The 20602-nt window shown below is 41.0% G+C and overlaps 6 protein-coding genes across 6 annotated transcripts; 3 read left to right on the top strand and 3 right to left on the bottom strand.

The window, feature by feature from the left end:
- Window positions 1-2488: 2488 nt before the first annotated feature.
- Window positions 2489-4441, bottom strand: LOC135714834 (protein Notchless-like). The gene is made up of 4 exons (XM_065238206.1): window positions 4217-4441; window positions 3363-4161; window positions 2810-3287; window positions 2489-2590 (listed from the first exon to the last, which is right to left on the bottom strand). The coding sequence occupies exons 1-4, from the start codon at window positions 4370-4372 to the stop codon at window positions 2578-2580; spliced, it is 1446 nt and encodes a 481-aa protein (XP_065094278.1). The 5' UTR covers window positions 4373-4441; the 3' UTR covers window positions 2489-2577.
- Window positions 4442-4675: 234 nt separating this feature from the next.
- Window positions 4676-6770, top strand: LOC135714835 (zinc finger protein pita-like). Its single transcript, XM_065238207.1, has 4 exons — window positions 4676-4812; window positions 4896-5474; window positions 5532-6155; window positions 6223-6770. The coding sequence occupies exons 1-4, from the start codon at window positions 4696-4698 to the stop codon at window positions 6421-6423; spliced, it is 1521 nt and encodes a 506-aa protein (XP_065094279.1). The 5' UTR covers window positions 4676-4695; the 3' UTR covers window positions 6424-6770.
- Window positions 6771-9656: 2886 nt separating this feature from the next.
- On the bottom strand, window positions 9657-10307 carry LOC135714839 (translocator protein-like). The gene is made up of 2 exons (XM_065238210.1): window positions 9949-10307; window positions 9657-9884 (listed from the first exon to the last, which is right to left on the bottom strand). Exons 1-2 carry the CDS (start codon window positions 10267-10269, stop codon window positions 9678-9680), a joined length of 528 nt encoding a protein of 175 aa, XP_065094282.1. The 5' UTR covers window positions 10270-10307; the 3' UTR covers window positions 9657-9677.
- Window positions 10308-13416: 3109 nt separating this feature from the next.
- On the top strand, window positions 13417-13964 carry mRpS14 (mitochondrial ribosomal protein S14). The gene is made up of 2 exons (XM_065238203.1): window positions 13417-13551; window positions 13614-13964. The coding sequence occupies exons 1-2, from the start codon at window positions 13489-13491 to the stop codon at window positions 13935-13937; spliced, it is 387 nt and encodes a 128-aa protein (XP_065094275.1). The 5' UTR covers window positions 13417-13488; the 3' UTR covers window positions 13938-13964.
- Window positions 13965-14209: 245 nt separating this feature from the next.
- On the bottom strand, window positions 14210-14885 carry LOC135714830 (iron-sulfur cluster assembly scaffold protein IscU-like). Its single transcript, XM_065238202.1, has one exon. The coding sequence runs from the start codon at window positions 14767-14769 to the stop codon at window positions 14317-14319; it is 453 nt and encodes a 150-aa protein (XP_065094274.1). The 5' UTR covers window positions 14770-14885; the 3' UTR covers window positions 14210-14316.
- A 131-nt stretch (window positions 14886-15016) lies between these two features.
- LOC135714829 (probable RNA-binding protein 19) lies at window positions 15017-18170 on the top strand. Its single transcript, XM_065238200.1, has 5 exons — window positions 15017-15205; window positions 15269-16252; window positions 16317-16863; window positions 16937-17603; window positions 17671-18170. The coding sequence occupies exons 1-5, from the start codon at window positions 15170-15172 to the stop codon at window positions 18029-18031; spliced, it is 2595 nt and encodes an 864-aa protein (XP_065094272.1). The 5' UTR covers window positions 15017-15169; the 3' UTR covers window positions 18032-18170.
- Window positions 18171-20602: the final 2432 nt, after the last annotated feature.

Here is a 20602-nt window from a genome sequence, read left to right on the forward strand (position 1 = left end):
TAAATCCGTCCAAGGTTTCAGCCAATACACGGCATTCACCCCGACGTCCAATTTGTAGTGAAAACTTAACTTTCACGAAATTCAAAAGTTCCATGCGAAGAGCATGGAAGTCGGTAGTGGTTATCACAATAGGGGGAATCTTTTCCTTCTTGGCATTAAGCCGGGAAAGTTTACTAGAATTTTTCTTGGATGGTGGATCATTCTCATCATCCGTGAGCAAATCAAATTGATTACTCAAATTAATTTCACCAGAAGGGGGGTCAAGAGTTTGCCCCTTTCTTTTGCGTTTATGCGCCATGGCGGCAGTAAATTTTTATCCAAATCGACTTCCAAGCAGATTACTATAAGATTCTGAAGGATCGAAGAGGAATTTTCCAAATCGATATCCAAGAAGGATTACCTCGGGTAGGGTCCAAACAAGGATCGAAGAGGAATAAGAGGAGTTGAACAAGGTAGAAAATTTTTACAGGTTGAGCACTGAAAAGTGCTGTTTAAATTTGTTGTAGCTTTAGGTAGTAGTAACACTTCCTTAAGCAAAAAGCAAATAGATCCGCACGGCAAGAGAGCACGATGCGGACTGAAAGCATCACATATTTTGCTCTTTTATTCCTTTGCCACGTCGTAGTACGTTTATGTAAAGGTACTGACATCAGATGTGATACTGGCGGTTTTTTTTTTTACTTTAAATGATCTTTATTTCTGGTATTTGTGTGGTTTTACATGTATTGTGGCCATACTGAATATGGCATTCTCCTTGCGAACACGGAATTCTACTTCCTGTTCATTTGAGACCAGAGTGGTGGTCTGCTGACTATCACTAGTCCGTAGGTCACTCTTAGTCAATGGCTTTCTTTCTTCAAGAAGCGTTGGTTCTCCGACTTACGTCGGGACTCCCGTTGAAGTCAATCTTCTTCTTCTTATTCGCATATCAAGCTTATTGCATAGTGCATATTAGCTTATTGCGTGCTCTCAACTTAGTGTTCTATAAATGCACTTCCACAGTTATTAACTGAGAGCTTCCGATGCCAATACCAACGCATGAATTCGTATATTGTGTGGCAAGCACAATGATACTCTATTATGCCCAGGGAAGTCGAGAAAATTTCCAACCCGAAAGATTCCCTCGACCGGACCGGGAATCGAACCCGCCGCCTCCGGCTTGGCAATACCGTGCCTTTACTGACTAGGCTATGAGGCCCGTTGAAGTCAATGGTATAGCCGAGACTGAACCTTTATTTTCAGAACTCTTCAGGGTTTTATATGATTCAATTTACAATAGTGTAATGAGTGAAAATGAGATAGGATTACACAGAATGGATTGGGACAGAATGTTGTTGACAAATATTGTATTTTGGGTGTTTTCCCTTTCCGCGCTCATCGGTGCCATTGTTTTGGTTATTTCTAGATAGAGCTAGAATTAGGGCGTAACAGCTTTTGTAAACAATGACTTCTCTCGGTGATTTCTAGAAAATTAAGGCTTGCCCACGCAAATCAACACCACCATCGGATAGAGAATGCCTGCCTCTTCGTGTAAATTTGTTATTCTAGTGTCGAAAAGACGATCGAGGATCATCCTAAGCACTCTGTTTTGTGCCACCTGGACTTTGTTCCTGTGAGTTTGTTTATAGAATTCCGTTTTTGTTGCGTTGGTCTGTATAGTTGCTGATGAGGGTGGTTAGTTGTGAGATTCAGGTTCCGAGTGTGATCTGGTATGGTGGTGATGGTGAGCTAGGTGATCAGATAAGATCGAACAGCCCAGCTTCCCACAGGAAAGCTAGAAGGGCTGTAATTCTGGTAGGATCATTACCGAACGAAGAGCATCGCGGATGCTCTCGGGATGTCGTAGCGGGTTATTGGTGCTTCGTATTTCGGACAGTGGCAGATAATGTGATCCACCGTTTGTAGAATTCGGCATAGATCACAGATCCTATGACACGGTCCGTCTCCCTTGTAGTTGTGGGAGATGTTTGTATGATGTGTTCGAGAAATTATGACCGGCTCTCGATGTAACGGTGGATCCGCCCACTTGGAGGTGTCTCTTTTAATTTTTCTGATGGCAGGGGTTTCACTGGCCGCCCAATCGCGAGCCCAACCTTCGTTGGTGATTTTTGATACCCAATTTTTGGGGTTTCAGGTACCTACAATGTTTTGTCGAGCAGCGTTCTATTTTTTTGTGACGCAGAGAATGCGAGATTATTTTTTTCCTTGATTTGTTGTCCGTCAATCTAGTTTTCCGTGCTGAGCACCAATGCTACCGACGCCAGGGAGGCAGCTCCCACACCTGGACCCTTCCCGTCTGAAAGAAGGCGTGATCAGAGATGTTATATCTCAGAACATCCCGGCGCCGTCGACTGGGATTGAACCCAGGCTTACCACAGCACCATCGGCGCCGCTTGAGAATCCGAGATGTAGAGGAATAAATTCATTCGATTCATTGTAATGACCGGTATTTTGAGTCAATCTGAATAACATGTAATATTTTCGATTAATAATAGACAACCAACTTGTGTTTAAGCATATATTTATGGTTTCTCTCATAAACTGAAAATAATAATGTTTGAAGCTACCATGTCAGCATTAGTATGTCCACCTGAAAATATAAAATTATATTATGGATTTCTCTAAAGTACGGAATCGCTCAAAAAAGTGCGTTTCTACGTTGCGTTCGTCTTGGTGAAACAAAAAAATAAGTTTCGCCGAAAACACCAAAACGATTTAACGTAACAGCGCACATTTATAGTTTCATCGCATTTATGTGCGCAATACGATATACCTTGCACTAGCATATGATCGAAAGAGAAAAACTTACAGCTTCAAAACTTTGTCCTTGCCACCAGATGCGACCCTAGAACCGTCCGGTGCCCAGTCGACTCCAAACACTTCATCGGCATGACCGGGCAGCTCTTGAGCCAGTTTTCTTTCCTTCACGCTCCACACTTTCAGTGTAGAATCCTTACTTCCGCTCACGATAAGCCGGGAATCAGCTGACCATGCCACACTGTAGACAGCTTGCACGTGTCCACGGAATGCGCAAATGAATGCTCCATCACCGGCACGCCACAATCGAACGGATTTATCGAAAGACGCTGAAGCTATTAGCTTCACGTCCGGCGAATACTTTACATCGTTTACGACATTCTGATGACCGGTCATTCGCGTAATGAACTGTTTCTGGTTCGACTTCCATAGATACAGAGTGAAATCATCGGAGCATGAAACGAACGATTCAACGCCATCTGGGCAAACTTTTTCAAAGCGTTCTAGTGCCATGCTTTGCATATCTTTTTCTGAAAAACAAAAATACAATATTTAGTACAATATGTTACAGTAGGTATGTAATAATCACTGAGTAAAATGCTTACTGTCTGAAATAGAGTATGATTTACTTTTGTCTATAACGGGATGGAACGGACCGGTACGGAGAACATAGTCCGTATTCAGTGCTAGGTTATTGACCCAGTGGGCGTGTCCTGTGAATGTTTTACACAGGACTCCGTCCTCGGCACGCCACATCTTGATAGTGCGATCGCGTGATGACGTGTATAGTAAACCCGATCCACCCCAACGGACTGCGGTTACCGGAGCGGTATGGCCAGCTACGGTCTTTATGCACGTTCCCAACACGACGTCCCAGATTCTCACATCGTTATCATTTCCCGCGCTAGCCAAATACCGGCATTCGGTATTCTTATGAAACGGCTCCCAACTCATGCAACTTATCCACTTTTTGTGACCAACCAGTGGACGTCCGAGCAATTTACCGGAATCAGGGCACCAAACGCGGATTTCTCCGGCTTTGTCCGCAGAAGCGACCTTCAATGAATCGGGCGACCATGCTACACTAAGAACCCAGTTTTTATGACCTGTACAGGTGTAGTGGGGTGTCTCCGTGGTCAAATCCCACAATCTAAGTGTCGTGTCTCCAGATCCACTTGCTAAATGCAAGCTGTTGGGGCTGAAGGCGAGCGATACTATTGCCTCGGCATGCCCTGGCATTGAACTGGTACAGCGGGTCACCGGCCGTACACGGAAAACGGCTTGTGGTTGGTATACAATGTCCAGTACATTCTCAACGTCCAACTGCTTAGAACCGAGCGTTTCCTGCACTGAATCTCGGACTTCGTCATCGTTAATGAAGAACAAATACGGCGTTGGTTCTTCCTGAGAAAAGAATGGAGTTTAGTGTGAATCTAATTATGGTAAAACCGATGCTTACATTTTTCTGGAGCGCATTCAATATCAATTCTAGCTGTTGTTTGGTCACATTGACCGGTAGGTCCAGTGGTGGCCCCGCTTCGACTCCAACATCCGATACAAACCGCGCTTGGACGGTATGCGTTTGTGGCGTTCCTTCCTCGCCGTCTATATCCATGTCCAACTCTTGGAACACTCACAGAATCAAAGAATGGTAGCAGTTTCACGCGCAACCGACAGTAAACAATAACACGTGTAGTTCGAACGAAATGAATCCGATTTTGATTTGACATGCTACGAGGGGCCACAGGATTTCTAATAGATACCACTCTGCGATGTTTTTTTTTGTGTGCAACTCGTAGTCAGTATCTGTTTCCAAATCGCCCAATACTATAAATGTCACAACAATGGTTCCCCGCAAAAACTAAACAAATGGGTCGAAATTCTTTGTCTGTTTTTGTATAAACATTACATTGCGGCCAACATTTTCTAAGCATTGCGATGGCCTCTTGGACGTCGGGGCAAGTTTGCCGCTTCTGCGGAGAGCAAAACGATGTGATTGTTGACCTAATAGGAACTGGGTTGTGTGAAAAGCTGGTGCGGTTCTTTCCGCTGAAGGTAAGTGTACAATCAGTAGACAAACACTGTTTTACGTTATTAATTTCTTCAATATCCATCACTGAATATATTTATTTATTTAGTTTGATACTGCCGATCTCCTTCCGAAGATGGCTTGTACGGAATGCGCCAGCATAATTCAGAAGATGGAGGGATTTGTTCTTAAAGCACAGGAAGTGGAGCATAATTTACTAGAGCGCTCAAATCGTTCGGTAAGCAATGTGATATCCCCTTTGGAAATACGGTCTCTGGTTAGTTCGATAAGTGCAACAAAAACCAAACCTCATCCCGCCTCCGTTAACGAAGTTCTTCGTAAGCTCAACACTTCATCCATAGTAATCAAGAAGATAGACAAAAAGAAACCAATTGAAATCGAACAACCAGCTAAAACCAAACGAATAGATGATGAGGAACCGCTTTTGAAGATGAAGGTTGAAGTATTGGACGAAGAAGTAGAGCATCTACCCGCTGAAGATTTCATTCACTACGATGATACTGATGATGATGAAGAAGGGGAAGTCCTTGCTCGGCATAGCTTCCAGAGCATTGAGTCTGTCAATATTAAGGAAATGCACTCGACCGACGAAAGCAGTCAAGAGGCTTTTCCCGAAGAAAGATTGGAGATTGAAATCAACCCGGAATACATGCAGAACGATCAGGTGGTAAGACAATTTATCAACCAGTTTTTTTTTCGATTTCTTAATAGCAACACATTACAGGTAGATAGCGAACCACGCCGGTTGAGGTCACCAGCGAAACTTAAGCCAAAACCCCGTTTATCCAATTCCAAAAATGTTGTCATCAATCTAACGGATCCTTGTCATTACGTATGCGTAACGTGCAAAGGAAAATTCAAAAGCTTTGAAGAGCTACAGACTCATATCGATCAGAACATTTCCTGCAAGAAAGTCAACAGTACTTGTGAGCAATGCGGGAAGGTGTGCGACAGCCGTCGAGCGTTGTATCAACACAGGCAGACACACAATCCCAAGCCGCAGTTGATTTGCGACCAATGCGGTAAGGTCTACACCAATTCGTTCAACTTAGAAAATCACAAAAGCCAAGTTCACGGTGAAGAGATTGAAGAACTTGGCTACGTTTACAAATGCTGCGAGCAAACTTTCCCAACTCGTCGGGAACTTAATGACCATATTGCTACACACAGCAAACTACTCAACCTTTTATGCGACACCTGTGGCAAATCGTTTACTTCACATAAAGCACTTCGGTCTCACAATATGAGCCATCTTAATATTAGACCTTTTTCATGCGATTTGTGTGACAAATCGTTCCGAACTAAATTGTTGCTAGTGCAACATTCGCATGTCCATACCGGAATCAAGGTGTGTTATTTTATAATTGCATAATATGTATTACTGTTTTCGATAATGTTTACTTTTGTCCTATCAGGCCTTCAACTGCGACATGTGTGAGAAGTCCTTTGCTAAAAAGGAATCGCTTAAGAGGCACTACAAACTTCACTCAAGTGAACCTGTTTCCTGGTCGTCCACGGGTGAGAAAATCTCGGTCAAGCCTTTGGAACAACTACAACAGGCGCATCATGAACAACCGCAGTCATATGTTGAGTATGAAGAGCTACAACACGTCTGAAGCTTCAAAAGGCAAGCGATTTATTTCCATTTTTATACGTTGATTGTCGATCTAATAGACAAGAAACCACACTGGATGTCAGTGATGTGCTTTGTAAAATGAACAATCGAAACAATCAGCTGTTGTTCTTCGCTTGGGATGACATCCTTGATATGTATTGGGATATACTCCAGCATTTTACGTGACTTTTGTTCTATTCAAACGATCTCACTCACGCGCTCTAGAATTTTGAGCACCTATACAGTTGTGCATTAGAACACCAATGAAAAAATAATAAGCCGACCATATACAAAATGTTCATTGCTTCGAAAAAAAGACACTATGCAAAATTTGGGCTCAGTTGGACATGAGTTGGGGTGGCGCAAAATCAATAAAGAAAAATCTCCCAAGGTGGATACATGAAAATTCGGAAATCGATATTTTTAATGCCAATGAGAATCCCTCTTTTAGGGCTTTTTCATTACTTTTTATTATAGAATGTTAATGTAAAATCCAGTTGAGTTTTCAGGTGACACGGTCGAAAGGCAGATTTTTTTTTCTTCTTTATTAGAGTGACTGCCAATGGCTGGTTCCCCACTAAAAGGTAGATAAACATTAGGCAGCATTGCTCGGCTAAAAGTCTATCTTATAAAGGAAAAAAAATAGGCAGCATGTTTGTAAGGCCGAATTTCAAAAGGCAAACAAAAATCTAAACTCAGAATTTCCAAAGGGAGTATTGATATAAAATAATTACGTTTATCAAAGGCCAAAAACGCCACGTGCTGGGCCAGTGGACCATTGCTAGCGTAACGCGTGAAGGTCCACTTGCTCTGTGCGTGCTCTTTTCGGCTTTTTGGAATTCGGCCTTTTCAAAAATTCTGCCTTCCCGATTTATTTATTTTCGAAAATCAACTTTCTGGGACTTTTTTGGAAATCAAATTTGTTTTTGATGTCAAATGATTTAACAATGCATCACGTCGTGATCTAGTGTTATCTGTAAAAAAAATGTCATTCGTTAAAAATTGACTTCTTGGAATTTGTAATTTTTTTTTGGTGAAACATAAGATGTATCAAGTACCTACCTAAAACGGAATTGATATTTCAAGCTTATAAAACGTGGCAGGTTGGGCATGTGGATGCTGGAAGAACGACAAGTGAAGATAGTATTCAGCAGAGAAAACGAAAGAGATGGTCAAATTTGCAAGTGTGTTTGAAGACGAGCAACTCTCCGCTAATCTCATTACTTCCGCGGCCAGTAATGTTCCTTTGGTCAACCAAACGATCAGCATGGTCGAAGCCACTACAGATACGATTTCTAGAGCAGCATCTAAACTTAAGACTTCAGCTAAGGTTGGACCCGATGGTGTTCCGTCGATTATTCTTAAAAAGAACATCAATTGTCTTTTAGAACCACTGCGCCGCATATTCCAGCTCTCTCTTTCCAGCGGCATCTTTCCGTCTTGCTGGAAGACTGCGGATATGTTTCCTGTTCATAAAAAGGGAAGCAAACGCGACGTAAACAACTACCGGGGAATCACGTCGCTGAGTGCTGTATCAAAACTCTAACGTTTTACATCACAGACAGTTTGATTGCTCGGACCCAAACGGACGTTATCTACACAGATCTTACGGCAGCCTTCGATAAGCTGAACCACGAAATTGCGATCGCTAAGCTTGATAGGGCTAGGGATCGGTGGAAATCTTTTGAGATGGTTTCGTTCATACCTCACGGAGCGCCAATTGACAGTAACTTTGGGTACTTGTAGCTCAGCAAGCTTCTGCGCAAAGTCCGGTATACCCCAGGGTAGCCATCTGGGGCCATTGATATTTCTCCTTTACTTCGACGACGTTCACCATGTTATCACAGGGCCACGATTATCGTTTGCAGACGATCTGAACGTTTTTCTGCGCCTCCACTCACTCGCCGACTGCCGTTCTCTCCAAAATCAGATTGACATCTTTGCTGACTGGTGTAGTCTAAACCGACTGGCGGTCAACCCAGCTAAGTGTACAGTTATTACTTTCTCACGCAAGAAACAACCGATTATTTTCAACTACAAACTACTAGGCACGACTATCGAACGGGTGCATTGCGTGAAAGACTTTCTAGACTCAACGCTGACATACTCACACCATATATCGTAGGTCGTCGACAAAGCGTCCAGAACTCTTGGCTTTGTCTTCAAGATTACTAAGAACTTCACAGACATTTACTGCTTGAAATCGCTCTATTGCTCTCTCGTACGATCTACGTTGGATGGAATACTGCTCCGCAGTCTGGAGCCCGAACTACAATAATGGGGCCGAGCGAATTGAATCTGTGCAACGACGTTTCCTTCGCTTCGCGCTCCGTAAGCTGCCTTGGAGATACCCACTTCGTCTTCCAAGCTACGAGAATCGCTGTCAATTGATCAATGTCGAGCCCTTAGGTATCCGAAGAGATGTTTTAGAGCCTTAACCGTCGCCGATACTCTACAAGGAAGAATCGACTGCGAAGCAATTCTACAACAAGTGAACATTAATGTTCAACCTCGATCACTACGCAACAGTCTTATGCTGAGACTTCCACTTCTTCGAACTAATTATAGCTTAGGGAGCGCTATTTACGACTTTCAGCGAGTGTTCAACCGTTAGCGTCGACGTTCGATTTCCACTTAACACGGAATATGCTTTGCCGAAGATTCTCTGCCATTTTTGCTGACCGAAGGCGCTTGACGCCCAACAGCTAAAAGTAAATTTTAGGACTTATACATTTTTAGTAACTTGACACTGCTTTCCTAGTTATTTTCGTTTGTAACTGTAGTATATGTAGTCATACAGACTTTTTTTACAACACATCATTGGGACTATTTCTAGTCTGTTGATGCAAACATAACAAATAAACAAATCGGGAGTAGACATTGCACTCCTTGGATTTTTACAGTTGAGGACGACATCAAGCCGCTAGCTGCTTAGAAGTGATTGACTCAGGACCGAACCAGCGGAAAATAAATCGACGAAAAATAAATGAAATATATCTTTCAAAATTGTTGTGCAACACTACAGTGCATTTATTCATGTGATGTTTGGTGAATTCTTGTGTAAATACCTAAATAACTTTCTGAATGATTTAATAGCACTGCTTTTTGGAGAGTATCGAAATACTTATTTAATATCCTTGTTAATATTTCTATTCAAAATATAGGTAGTAATTTAAATAATGCATATGGAAATGCGGTGCGGTAATGATTGATTATTTCGACGACAGTCGCTGATAAATTTTGATTGTTCTCGTTTTATTTGTCCTTTTCCTCTTTAATTTCTTCGATGGTCGCTGTTGGCTTGTCTGGGTTCAATTCATATATTTTATAATTGAGCAACGTTGCAAACGAGCACCATGCCAGATATGGAACGAAAAGATAACCGGCTATCTTATTCACATTGAAGAAGGCAAATCCTGTAGCAGCAACTGCAGCGGTCAAGGTCGCACACTCTACGAAGCTCTGTTAAAATATAGATTCAGATATTGATTTTAAATACTTAACATGTAACAATGAATCATGTTACCCATTTCAGCTCATGTTTCTTGAAGAATATCGGTGTCCAAGCCCAATTCAATGCTAGTTGTGCTCCGTATAGAATGAGTGGTCCTTGTGCAATTCCTCTAAAACCTCCACCATCTCTCCATACCAGATATGAGGCATAACCCATTCCGGCGTATAGTGAAGTCCATACCGGACCAAAGATCCAGCTTGGAGGTTTGAAGGAAGGGAAATTAAGCGTGGTGTACCAGGTTTTTGTCTCCTGTCGTGTTAGATATCCATTTATCCATCCTCCAATTTGTGGGAGAACGATTGCTGCGGCAATTTTTGGAATTTCACTGCTCATGTTCTTCCTGTTACTCTCAAGTAGAAATAATTATAAACGTCTCGATGTCCGAAACCGACTGAGTACCTAATTGATGTTTGTTTTGGTGACTCGATGTTTAATTTCACAACATTTTTGTAAGTATTGCTTTTTGATGATTAGTGTGTACTAAAGCCCTACAGTAAAAGTATGGACGTCTGTCAAAAGTTGTTCCAATCGAACCGTCAAAATGCACCCCCTAATAAAAATTGTATGGTTAATTTGCTTAACGACGTGTTCTGGGTATCATCCAAACCATTTGTGGAATAGTTCAATGATTTGGGTTATCGTTCGTTTATGGTTATTTTTTATTAGGGCCGCTTTGCTCGATTGGAACAGCTTTTTTCAGTTTTGTGGTGACAGTCGTCCATACTTTTACTGTAGGGCTTTAGTGTGTATGGGTTTGAAAATGTTTGTAGTGTCATGTCAGGTGTCACTGCCTATATACAGCCATATACACATTTATTTGAGATAGGGGTAAATGGTACAAAACGCTTGATTGTTATTTATGAAGGTTGTGATCAAATTTGCATTATTACATTGAAGTGTTTGTTAAACTAATATATGTTAACATAAGAAAGAAACATGATACATAATTTTGTAGATATTTAACAGTAAAAAGCTATAATATTCTTCGGCCATTCTCAAACATTCTTCAATTGCGATTCACTTTTATACACTCCACAAACTCGCAGTTCACTAAGGGGCGATCCATTTATTGTCACGCTAAATTGTTTCTTATGGAATTCTTACGTTCTTTTCCCGCATAAGCGCGAACCATAAATTGACCTTACCTAAAATGGTTATAAATTGTTTATAATCCCTGCTAAACTTCAACTGAAATGGTTATGGAACTTTACATGAACGTTTAATGATAAAGTTTTAACCTTAAGTATTATAGTTTTTTGGAAGTGGACCTTACAAATAATGGGTTGTTAAGAACCATTACCATACAAAATTCTTGTTTTCTCCATACATTTTCGGAAAGAAAACTATACTAAAACCTTTTAACTTATGGTTTGAGAACATTAATGGTAATGGTTATGGTAACCAGTAAGGTCCATGAATGGTTTTGTAACATCGATCAACTTTATGTGGAATATATCGCGAATTGGTTGCCTGCAAATTACTGATTACCAATTCACGATATATTTCACGTAAAGTTGAGCGATAATACAAAACCATTAATGGACCTTACTGACTACCATAACCATTACCATTAATGTTCTCAAACCATAAGTAAAAACGTTCTAATATAGTTCTCTTTCCGATAATGTATGGAGAAAACAAGAATTTGGAATGGTAATGGTTCTTAACAACCTATTATTTGTAAGGTTCGCTTCCAAAAAACCATAATACATAAGGTTAAAACTTTATCACACAAACGTTCATGTAAAGTTCCATAACCATTTCAGTTGAAGTTTAGCAGGGATTATAAACAATTTATAACCATTATCGGTAAGGTCATGTGATGGTTCGCGTTTATGCGGGTTGCCTGTAGGAGTTAAGTCCCTGTCTAACATTATTATAGACATATCAGTTAACGGAAGACCGTTGACCAGAATTTATTGATACATTGGAAATTATGTTCCTACTTATAATCGCATATCGGTCTCATATGAAATAACGGGTGTTCAATAAAAAATGAGAATGATTTCAGTGCCGTTCAGCGCTCTTGTGACAGCATCGCGACTAAGTTGCGTCGTACGGCTGACCAGGGCCCTCGCCAATATACGTTTTTTTGAAGAAGAAACATTATGTTTTTAATTAAAAATACTGAATTCGTTGAATTTTTTTTTTACTGGCTATATCAGGCATAACATTTGATAACGGCACAAAAGCATTTGTAAACAAACTTTCTAAGGCCCTTTACACGAAAACCAAAGTACGCCTACGCAAACCAGCAACATCATCGGATAGGGGAAACTATCACCTTTCCGAAAGTGGTATTGGTTTGCGTGGGCGTACTTTGGTTCGCGTGTAAAGGGCCTTAGAAAGTTTGTTTACAAATGCTTTTGTGCCGTAATCAAATGTTATGTCTGATATGACTGAAAAAATTCTCATTTTTTATTGAACACCCGTTAGTACACTAATAAAATTTCAAAGATTGTTTTTATGTGTCCCACACATGAATTTTTGCAATGTGATCCACAAATGATACCTATGTGTCGGACAAATACTTAATTTGTGTACACATAAAAGTCATCTGTAACCACACATTCTATTCATTTGCCTCATAAATTTTGTGTGTGCTTCTGGGTGGATTCTGTTTATGTGTGGTCAGATGAAAATCATGTGAAATTTCACATGGAAATTTGTCAATAAAAATGTGTGTAATTGTATTGTATTAGGAGACAACTGGCTTCTTACACGGCCAATCTCACCAACTCAGCGACTGAGAATAATTGACTCAGAGAATTTTCTTTCCATACGAAATTTACTCAGATTTGGAAGAAACTGCAGTTACTCATAAGCTATGAGTAACTGCAGTTTCTTCCAAATATGAGTAAATTTCGTATGGAAAGAAAATTCTCTGAGTCAATTATTCTCAGTCGCTGAGTTGGTATGATTGGCCGTGTACTCTTTTATCTCTATCTCTATCTATATCCACAGACAAACAGACATAACACATTGAATATTTATCACTGTAAAACATCGTCGCTAAAACATTACCGCCATCTATTGAATACACTGTGGTGGGTAGTACGCTGAACAGATGGCGGCAGGCAATTGACTATGCGCGCCACAGGTGGCGGTATTACCAACTACGATACTTTTAAATTGACCGTTAAATGCTTGTTAGATGAACAACTTGCGAGTGTTATGTCTGTTTGTCTGTGCTATATCTATCTTTACCTATATCTATCTCTGTCTATATCTATTTCTATCTATATCTATCTCTATCTCTATCTATATCTATTTCTATCTCTATCTTACGCACTTCAAATCGGCCAATCACGAGCTGGTTCGCGTTTGACATAAAAGTGGTTCGTTTTCGCCCCCGTATTGTCTCCTCTTCCTCTTAGGGCGCAATCGAAACAGTTTTCATTCGATTATAGGAGGATGTTTTGGTTCAGTGTATGTTTACGATTGTTGACGTTTCCATAATCACAACACAACACCCATCCCCATTCTGCAGCACAGCCAGCACCACACAGCACATCCGCTTTATATAATCGTTGTTTTGAACATTGCGGAACGATGTCCGTAGTTACTTTATTTGCTAGATTTGCCACATCCGGCCATAATTTAGCCGGTTTTGGGGTAAGAAGATCTTCAATATAGTGTACCGTATTTTGAATTTATGTACGACATTTTGTTTTTAGTTTCAACAAGTACGCAACAAATGGACCGATTGGCGAATGATCAAGGATGCCAAACGCCGCAAGTGTGTGGTTGAGCACGCCAAGGACCGTCTACGTGTTAATTCGCTGCGAAAGAATACGATCCTTCCGGTTGAGTTGCGTGAAGTGGCCAGTGCTGAGATCCATGCCTTTCCTCGGGACACATCGCTGGTTCGAGTTAGGGAACGGTGTGCAGTCACGTCGAGATCCCGAGGCATCGTGCATCGCTGGCGAGTGAGTCGAATTGTTTGGAGGCATCTGGCAGACTACAATAAACTATCCGGTGTTCAGAGAGCTATGTGGTAATAGAATGGAATCATGATGTGAAACATTTGGGAAATCGTTTGCTTTGTGTAGGATTCTTCGAAAAGTCAAAGTACCTATATTGCATTTTTCTTGACCGAAAATTACGGTGGTGTTGTTACCGAATAATCATTGGCGTAGCTAATAGGGATGCCTTGCAGGTGCTTTATACAATTGGTAAAATTTATTTTCGATGTAGAGGTGGATTAGAGATATAGGTGCCTATCTATTCAAATAGTAAATTCGGGCTTTCTGAAAAAAAAAAAACAATACAAATTGATTTCTTCAAGTGTCTTTATTCTATAAACCCTCTTCAATTTACATTGCCTTATATAACCAACAACTTACAAGAATCTAAAGCTAGCCGCACAAGTATGTAAACTTATTGTTTGTCCTGTTTCTTCTTGTAATCCTCGAGTGCTGCCTTGATGGCATCCTCAGCCAACATCGAGCAATGAAGTTTTACCGGCGGTAGCGACAGTTCCTTAGCAATGTCCGTGTTCTTGAGTTTCTTGGCTTCATCCAAAGTTTTACCTTTTACCCATTCGGTGGCCAGCGAGCTCGAAGCGATGGCCGAACCACATCCAAACGTTTTGAACTTGGCATCGATGATTTTGCCATCCTCATCGACCTTGATTTGCAGCTTCATGACGTCACCGCAAGCCGGAGCGCCGACCAATCCCGTTCCGACGGTTTTATCCTTCTTGTCCATCGAACCGACATTGCGGGGATTCTCGTAGTGATCCAAAACATTAGCGTGATACAGAGCCAGCGGTACACTCTGGGTACGGCGAAGTACAAGTAAAGAGGCAAAACTTTTCTGCAACGCTGCCATTGTTATTGTTTTGTAATGAGCAGTGCGTTGTACAGTACAGAATTTCACAATCAACCTTTTTCTTCTAGCTGCGCAGTAACTGCTAGAACTGTTATCTGTTCCAAGCTGTTGTAGGATGTACACTTCACTCGCGAATGGCTAGCATCAGACAACAGACAGCTGGCTGGATCAGCGGACTTGACACATTCATTTGAATCGAGGGGCTTCTTATCTCTAGTGACATTGTTTTTAGTAATCGATCGCGTCCTACGATTCGAAATTTCGTCGCGAAAAACATCGCATGTCAAAGTGTGGAAACAAACTCACGTGCATTTCGAATGTAAATAATCTGTGCGGTGATCAGTGTTCTGTTGTGTGGAAAGAATATTTACAATAATTTAGTGATTCTTTCTATGTACAAATGTCGCGAATAATAATAAAGAACATCCCCAATGGGGTAAGTATCACAAAATGCCAAAATTCTACACAATAATGTACTTATTAAAACGATTGACTGCAGTTTACAGAATCCAAGCTACGGGACCATTTCAGCGGGTGCGGAATCGTAACGGATATACAACTGAAATACACTCCGGAGGGCAAGTTCAGAAACTTTGGTTTCATTGGCTACGAGACGGAAGAGCAGGCATCGAAAGCCATTGATCATTTTAATAACACGTTTTTGAGGACTTCAAAGATCAGCGTGGCCCCATGCGCCGCATTGAACGACGTAAAAGATTTGAATGTTTGGAGTAAATATAGCAAGAAGAAGCAGGATGCATCTGATGAGCTCAAGCAACCGAAAGCGGTGAAAGAGAAACAGAAAAAAGAAACTGCTGCAGATATTCTGAAGAAGCACAAAAATGATCCACTGTTCAAGGAGTTTATGCTAGCGCAGAACAAGGCTGGAACGGCTGTATGGGACAATCAGTTGCAAAAGTCTGAGAGTGAAGCTTCGGGCAGTGAAGAAGACGATGAACCGGAAGCGGAAAAGCCAGTCACTCGAAAAGAAACGGTCGTTGAGAAAGATAAGGAACGTAAAATGATTAATTTGTTTGTGGCCAAAATACACAATATTCCTTCAAAAATCAAACGGCAAGACTTGCTTCGATTCTTCAAACCCGTGAAACCGTACTCCATACGGATACCACCGAAACAGAATGGATTTGCCTATATAGGTTTCAAAACTGAAGCCGAGCTGAATAAGGCGATGTTGAAGGATAAAAGTTTCCTAGGTGGAAAGCAAGTCAAAGTTGTGGATTTTACCGCTAAAGATCGGCTCAGGACCGAGGAGGAAAAAAATCAGCTAAACAAAAAGGAAAATCCTAAGTGGATCAGACAAAAGGAATCGGTTTGTAGCGAGAGCATTGTAGAAACCGGAAAATTGTTCTTTAGGAACCTTGCCTATTCGGTCAAAGAGGAAGATTTGAAGCAGCTGTTTGAAAAATATGGACCTGTTGTAGACATTGATATACCAATCGATTCAAACACACGGAAGCTGAAGGTATACTAGTTATCAGTTCTTGTGTGTTCTGTAGCGTAAATTAAATTTTAAAATATATTTCTAGGGCTTCGGCACGGTTACATTCCTGATGCCGGAGCACGCCGTCCAGGCGTACAGTGATTTGAATGGTACTTTTTTCCATGGACGAATGTTCCACCTGCTGCCAGGCAAGGCCGACGCAGAGAAAGAAGAACCTGACGAAGATGAATCCAGTCTGAACTACAAACAGAAAAAAGAGAAGAAATTGAAGAAAACTGCACAATCTTCCCATAACTGGAATACGCTGTTCATGGGTGAAAATGCAATCGCTGAAGCCGTTGCCAAAAAATACGGAAAGTCAAAGGAAGAAGTGTTGAGCACCGAAGGAGGAACAACCAGTGCTGCGGTTCGGTTGGCTTTGGGTGAAACGGAAATCGTTGGTGAAATGGGTCGGTTTTTGGAGGAAAATGGCATTCATCTCGATGCATTCAATGGGATTCCAAAAAATAGATCCAATACGACGATTCTCGCTAAAAATTTGCCTTCCGGGACCGAAGTAAGCGAATTGACGGAGCGTTTCGGTAAATTTGGACTCCTGGGAAAGGTAGTTCTTCCTCCAAGTGGAATAACAGGTATATAATCAGCGACATCTCTATCTTCTTACCGAAAAATTTGGTCCCTAACCTTTTTTCTTTTCAATCCTAGCGGTTATCGAATTTTCGGATCCCAGTGAGGCTAAAAAGGCATTCAAGAAGTTGGCATACTCGCGTTTTAAGTCGCTACCGCTTTATCTCGAGTGGGCTCCCGAAAATATTTTTGCGAAGTCAGAGAAGGAAATACCGGTAAATGAATCGGATGATGCCGCCGACAATGCCAATCCTAAAGAGACCAAAACGACCACAACAAAAGTCAAAGAAAAACAGACTCACCCGACGGAAAATGTGGACGAAAAAGTAACGCCCAAACCGGATGAATATTCCGATCTTTCACCGGAAGATGGCACAACACTATTTCTTAAAAATCTTAGTTTCCAAACCAATGAGGATTCTATCCGCGAGACATTCAAAAACATTGGCCCTATTCACTCGGTGCAGATTGTGCGTCGAAAGGATGGCGATAAAAACGAGAGTCGAGGATATGGATTTATACAGTTCAAATTACGGAAGTCGGCTGATACGGCTTTGAAAAATTTGCATTCAGTTCACATTGATGGACGGAAGGTAGAGCTTTCTCGTAGCGATAGAACCTTGAACATCGATGTCGGTACGAGTGCAAGAAAGGAGGCCAAACTGAAAAAGCAGACTGGTACTAAAATTCTCGTTAGAAACGTCCCGTTCCAGGCGAATGCCAAAGAAATTCGCGATTTGTTCAAGTACTAGCCAATCATAAATTGAATGATGTCACACTGAAATTTTCCTCAACATTTTTATTCATTTCAGGGTATTTGGAGAGCTCAAATCCGTGCGATTACCGCGCAAAATGGTATCCGGTGCGGATGAAAGTCATCGAGGTTTTTGTTTTGTGGATTTCGTTACGGAGAGCGACGCCAAACAGGCCTTCGAAGCGCTGTGTAAAAGCACCCATTTGTATGGTCGCAGACTGGTGTTGGAGTGGGCCGAGGCAGAGGATGGAGTTGAAGAATTGCGCAAACGCACGGCAGAGAAGTTTTCCGGGATCAGAGGATCCGATGATGCGAAGAGAAGTCGTAAAGGTGTTTTCGATTCATCCCACATCGGAACAACCGATCCAGGTCGGGGAGAGGAAATGGATGACGAAGATGATGGAGACGATGGATTCTAAACGTTTCTTTTACAACGTGTTAATAAAGGTGTACTAGGTACATCTTAATCAATTTTGATTGTTTTTAATTGACGGGGTCAGAAGAAAAGGGGTGCAAGTGACAATCAGAAATGGCCACTACTATATGAACCGTTACGAGCGAAAATGGTGCATATCCACTAGAGTAAAATATACAGGATACACTCCTATTCAAAATACACTAAAAATAAAATCAATTCTGATGAATGTGGGCGTCTTAGTGGAATACCTGTATAATGAGAGAGAGAAGGATTGTGGAATTAAATGGAAAATACTAATCCTTCTCTCTCTCATTAAAATCAATTCATCAAATTGCTCTAACTGTGTGTTACAGAGGAGTTAAATAAATGTAATCATACAAAAAATAACGCAATTTAACTGAAAAATGTTGAACAAAATTCACCGTTCAAGAAATTTCCAGTACGGGATATCTCGTGAACTTGGCAAAATTATGATTATTCAATTTTATTCATCTGACTATTGTCTACATGAAAACTGCTCTTAATAGTTTTGAATTCGTACCACCTACGATATTGTGCAACTTGTTCGATGCTTATGCTTACTATTGTCTACATGAAAACAAGCCTAAAACTAAACAATTCAAGTGTTTCTAATCCTTGCCAAAAAGTGTGAAGATTTCTTCCCCAGATTGGAATAATTTCTGGACAGCCATAAACGTACGCATCATAGAAGTTAGTGTTTCGTTGTAACCGAACGCCGTCCGATGATATCGTTGTTGGAGAAGGTTTGACCGTAGACAACATATCAAGAAGACTGGCTACTCTCCCATTTTCTCATACATGGTATGAGACATGCACAATCGCGTCATCTACCGCTCAAAGGTAAATGCTTCGAACGAATTGGATAGCAAAGGTTCCATCCTCAGAAGAAAGGTTTGTGTATTTGCTCATTTTTCTATGTGGCGCTTCCACCTTCACTCGAGCGCAGCGCTATTGTGTCTGTCGCTTGGATTCAGGCAATGTTGCCAGTCTTCTTGATATGTTGTCTTCGGTTAGACTAGCAATTGAAATAGGCGGAACAACCAAATGTAAACAATGGCTCTAAATTTAAAAATCCCCGCAAACTAACAATGTCATTCGATAAAGGATGTTTGTTCTATCAGATGATGATGTTAGATTGCGTGCAAGGTTACTTCCACTCACTTGCTATAAAAAAATGTTTTTCAGAATTATGAGAATATAAGATGTTATAATGATAATTAGTACTAGTAAGTTACAAAAAGAAGTCGTGAAGTATGTGGTTGACACATAAAACCTGTCAATATTGCTTTCAGTGCGTCACAATCAGCGATTTAACGATTCGTGAGCGCTCACTCTGAGTGAACACTCGCGAATCATAAGATCGCTGATTGTGACGCTCTGAAAGCGAAATTGACAGGTTCTATGAGTCAAATACATACTTTACACCCTCTTCTTCTTACTTACAGGTACAACACATCATATCATCTAATGATATCATAATTCCGAAAAACATTGTTTTATAGCAAGTGAGTGATTGCGTGGATGTATTTTTATTCGCGAGACATGTGCCTATAAAGTGTTTCCTTGTAGAGTCCATTTTTCCATCGCACACCACAATTTCAAGAGCACGCAACTCAAGATCTACGAGGACTATACGGTCTATACACAAGGGCGTAGCCAAGTTTCAAGCTAGGGAGGGGCGAAACAAAAATTTACTATGGAAAATTTGGCAGAATGCCATTTCTTTACCGATAGCCTTTGTGCTGCTGAGTTTAGGGGAGGGAGTAGCCCCCCTGCCCCCCTTTGGCAACGCATATGTCTATATATTTGCAAATTTCAGACATAGCTTGCTTCTCCGCAGCATACAACAAGTAGTAGTTTCACCTACGTGCATTCACAGAAAACTTATTATTTTTACCTATTTTTACATGTGAAACACGAAAAAGGACGCTACAGGGAATCACCTTAAACTTATTGTTTACGTTTGGCGCCTATTTCAATTGTTGCTCTAGAAGGGTACCACTTCGTTATGTTGTCGATGGCACTCGGATATCTAACAGTGATGGTGGTAAGCTCCAACCGGTATTATCCTCGGATTAAATCTCGATCAAGAATGTCCGGCTGGTTTGATGTCGACATCAGAGTTAATCAACATAACTCTGAGCAAACATTTTTCAGATCATACAAACAGGGACGGTATTAAAAGTTAATCCGAGTTGGAGCTTACCGCCATGAGAGAAGCTTCGAGCAGTTCCCTAATAAATTTGTTATGGTTATTTTGCTTAACGACGTGTTTGGGGTATCATCCAAACCATTTGTGGAAAAGTTCGACTATTTGGGTTATTGTTCGTTTATGATATTTGTTTATTAGGGTTGACCTTGCCATTTAATAGCTTGGCAACAAAAACTGCCTGTTGATTTTTCCGTCGGGGTTCCAGAGTGTCCAAACTCAGTAGATTACAGCGATTAACCGGTAGTTGTCATCGTGGATGATCAAATGGCATCATCAACAATTTTCGGCCTCTATATGTTGTCATACACACTACTCATTTAAATTTCCGTGCCCTGAGAC

Source organism: Ochlerotatus camptorhynchus, unplaced genomic scaffold (assembly GCF_037179485.1).
Source record: "Ochlerotatus camptorhynchus isolate MF236.1 unplaced genomic scaffold, CSIRO-AGI_Acam_v1.1 ptg000738l, whole genome shotgun sequence".
Taxonomy (NCBI): Eukaryota; Metazoa; Arthropoda; class Insecta; order Diptera; family Culicidae; genus Ochlerotatus; species Ochlerotatus camptorhynchus.

Coding starts and splice junctions, on each gene's coding strand:
- LOC135714834 (XM_065238206.1), bottom strand. CDS start 4,372: ATGGATATAGACGGCGAGGAAGGAACGCCACAAACGCATACCGTCCAA. Junction 4,162..4,216: donor TGAATGCGCTCCAGAAAAAT/GTAAGCATCGGT, acceptor TTCTTTTCTCAG/GAAGAACCAACGCCGTATTT. Junction 3,288..3,362: donor ATCATACTCTATTTCAGACA/GTAAGCATTTTA, acceptor TTTGTTTTTCAG/AAAAAGATATGCAAAGCATG.
- LOC135714835 (XM_065238207.1), top strand. CDS start 4,696: ATGGCCTCTTGGACGTCGGGGCAAGTTTGCCGCTTCTGCGGAGAGCAA. Junction 4,813..4,895: donor TGCGGTTCTTTCCGCTGAAG/GTAAGTGTACAA, acceptor TTATTTATTTAG/TTTGATACTGCCGATCTCCT. Junction 5,475..5,531: donor ACATGCAGAACGATCAGGTG/GTAAGACAATTT, acceptor AACACATTACAG/GTAGATAGCGAACCACGCCG.
- LOC135714839 (XM_065238210.1), bottom strand. CDS start 10,269: ATGAGCAGTGAAATTCCAAAAATTGCCGCAGCAATCGTTCTCCCACAA. Junction 9,885..9,948: donor AGAAACATGAGCTGAAATGG/GTAACATGATTC, acceptor ATATTTTAACAG/AGCTTCGTAGAGTGTGCGAC.
- mRpS14 (XM_065238203.1), top strand. CDS start 13,489: ATGTCCGTAGTTACTTTATTTGCTAGATTTGCCACATCCGGCCATAAT. Junction 13,552..13,613: donor ATAATTTAGCCGGTTTTGGG/GTAAGAAGATCT, acceptor TTTTGTTTTTAG/TTTCAACAAGTACGCAACAA.
- LOC135714830 (XM_065238202.1), bottom strand. CDS start 14,769: ATGGCAGCGTTGCAGAAAAGTTTTGCCTCTTTACTTGTACTTCGCCGT.
- LOC135714829 (XM_065238200.1), top strand. CDS start 15,170: ATGTCGCGAATAATAATAAAGAACATCCCCAATGGG. Junction 16,253..16,316: donor CAAACACACGGAAGCTGAAG/GTATACTAGTTA, acceptor ATATATTTCTAG/GGCTTCGGCACGGTTACATT. Junction 16,864..16,936: donor TCCTCCAAGTGGAATAACAG/GTATATAATCAG, acceptor TTTCAATCCTAG/CGGTTATCGAATTTTCGGAT.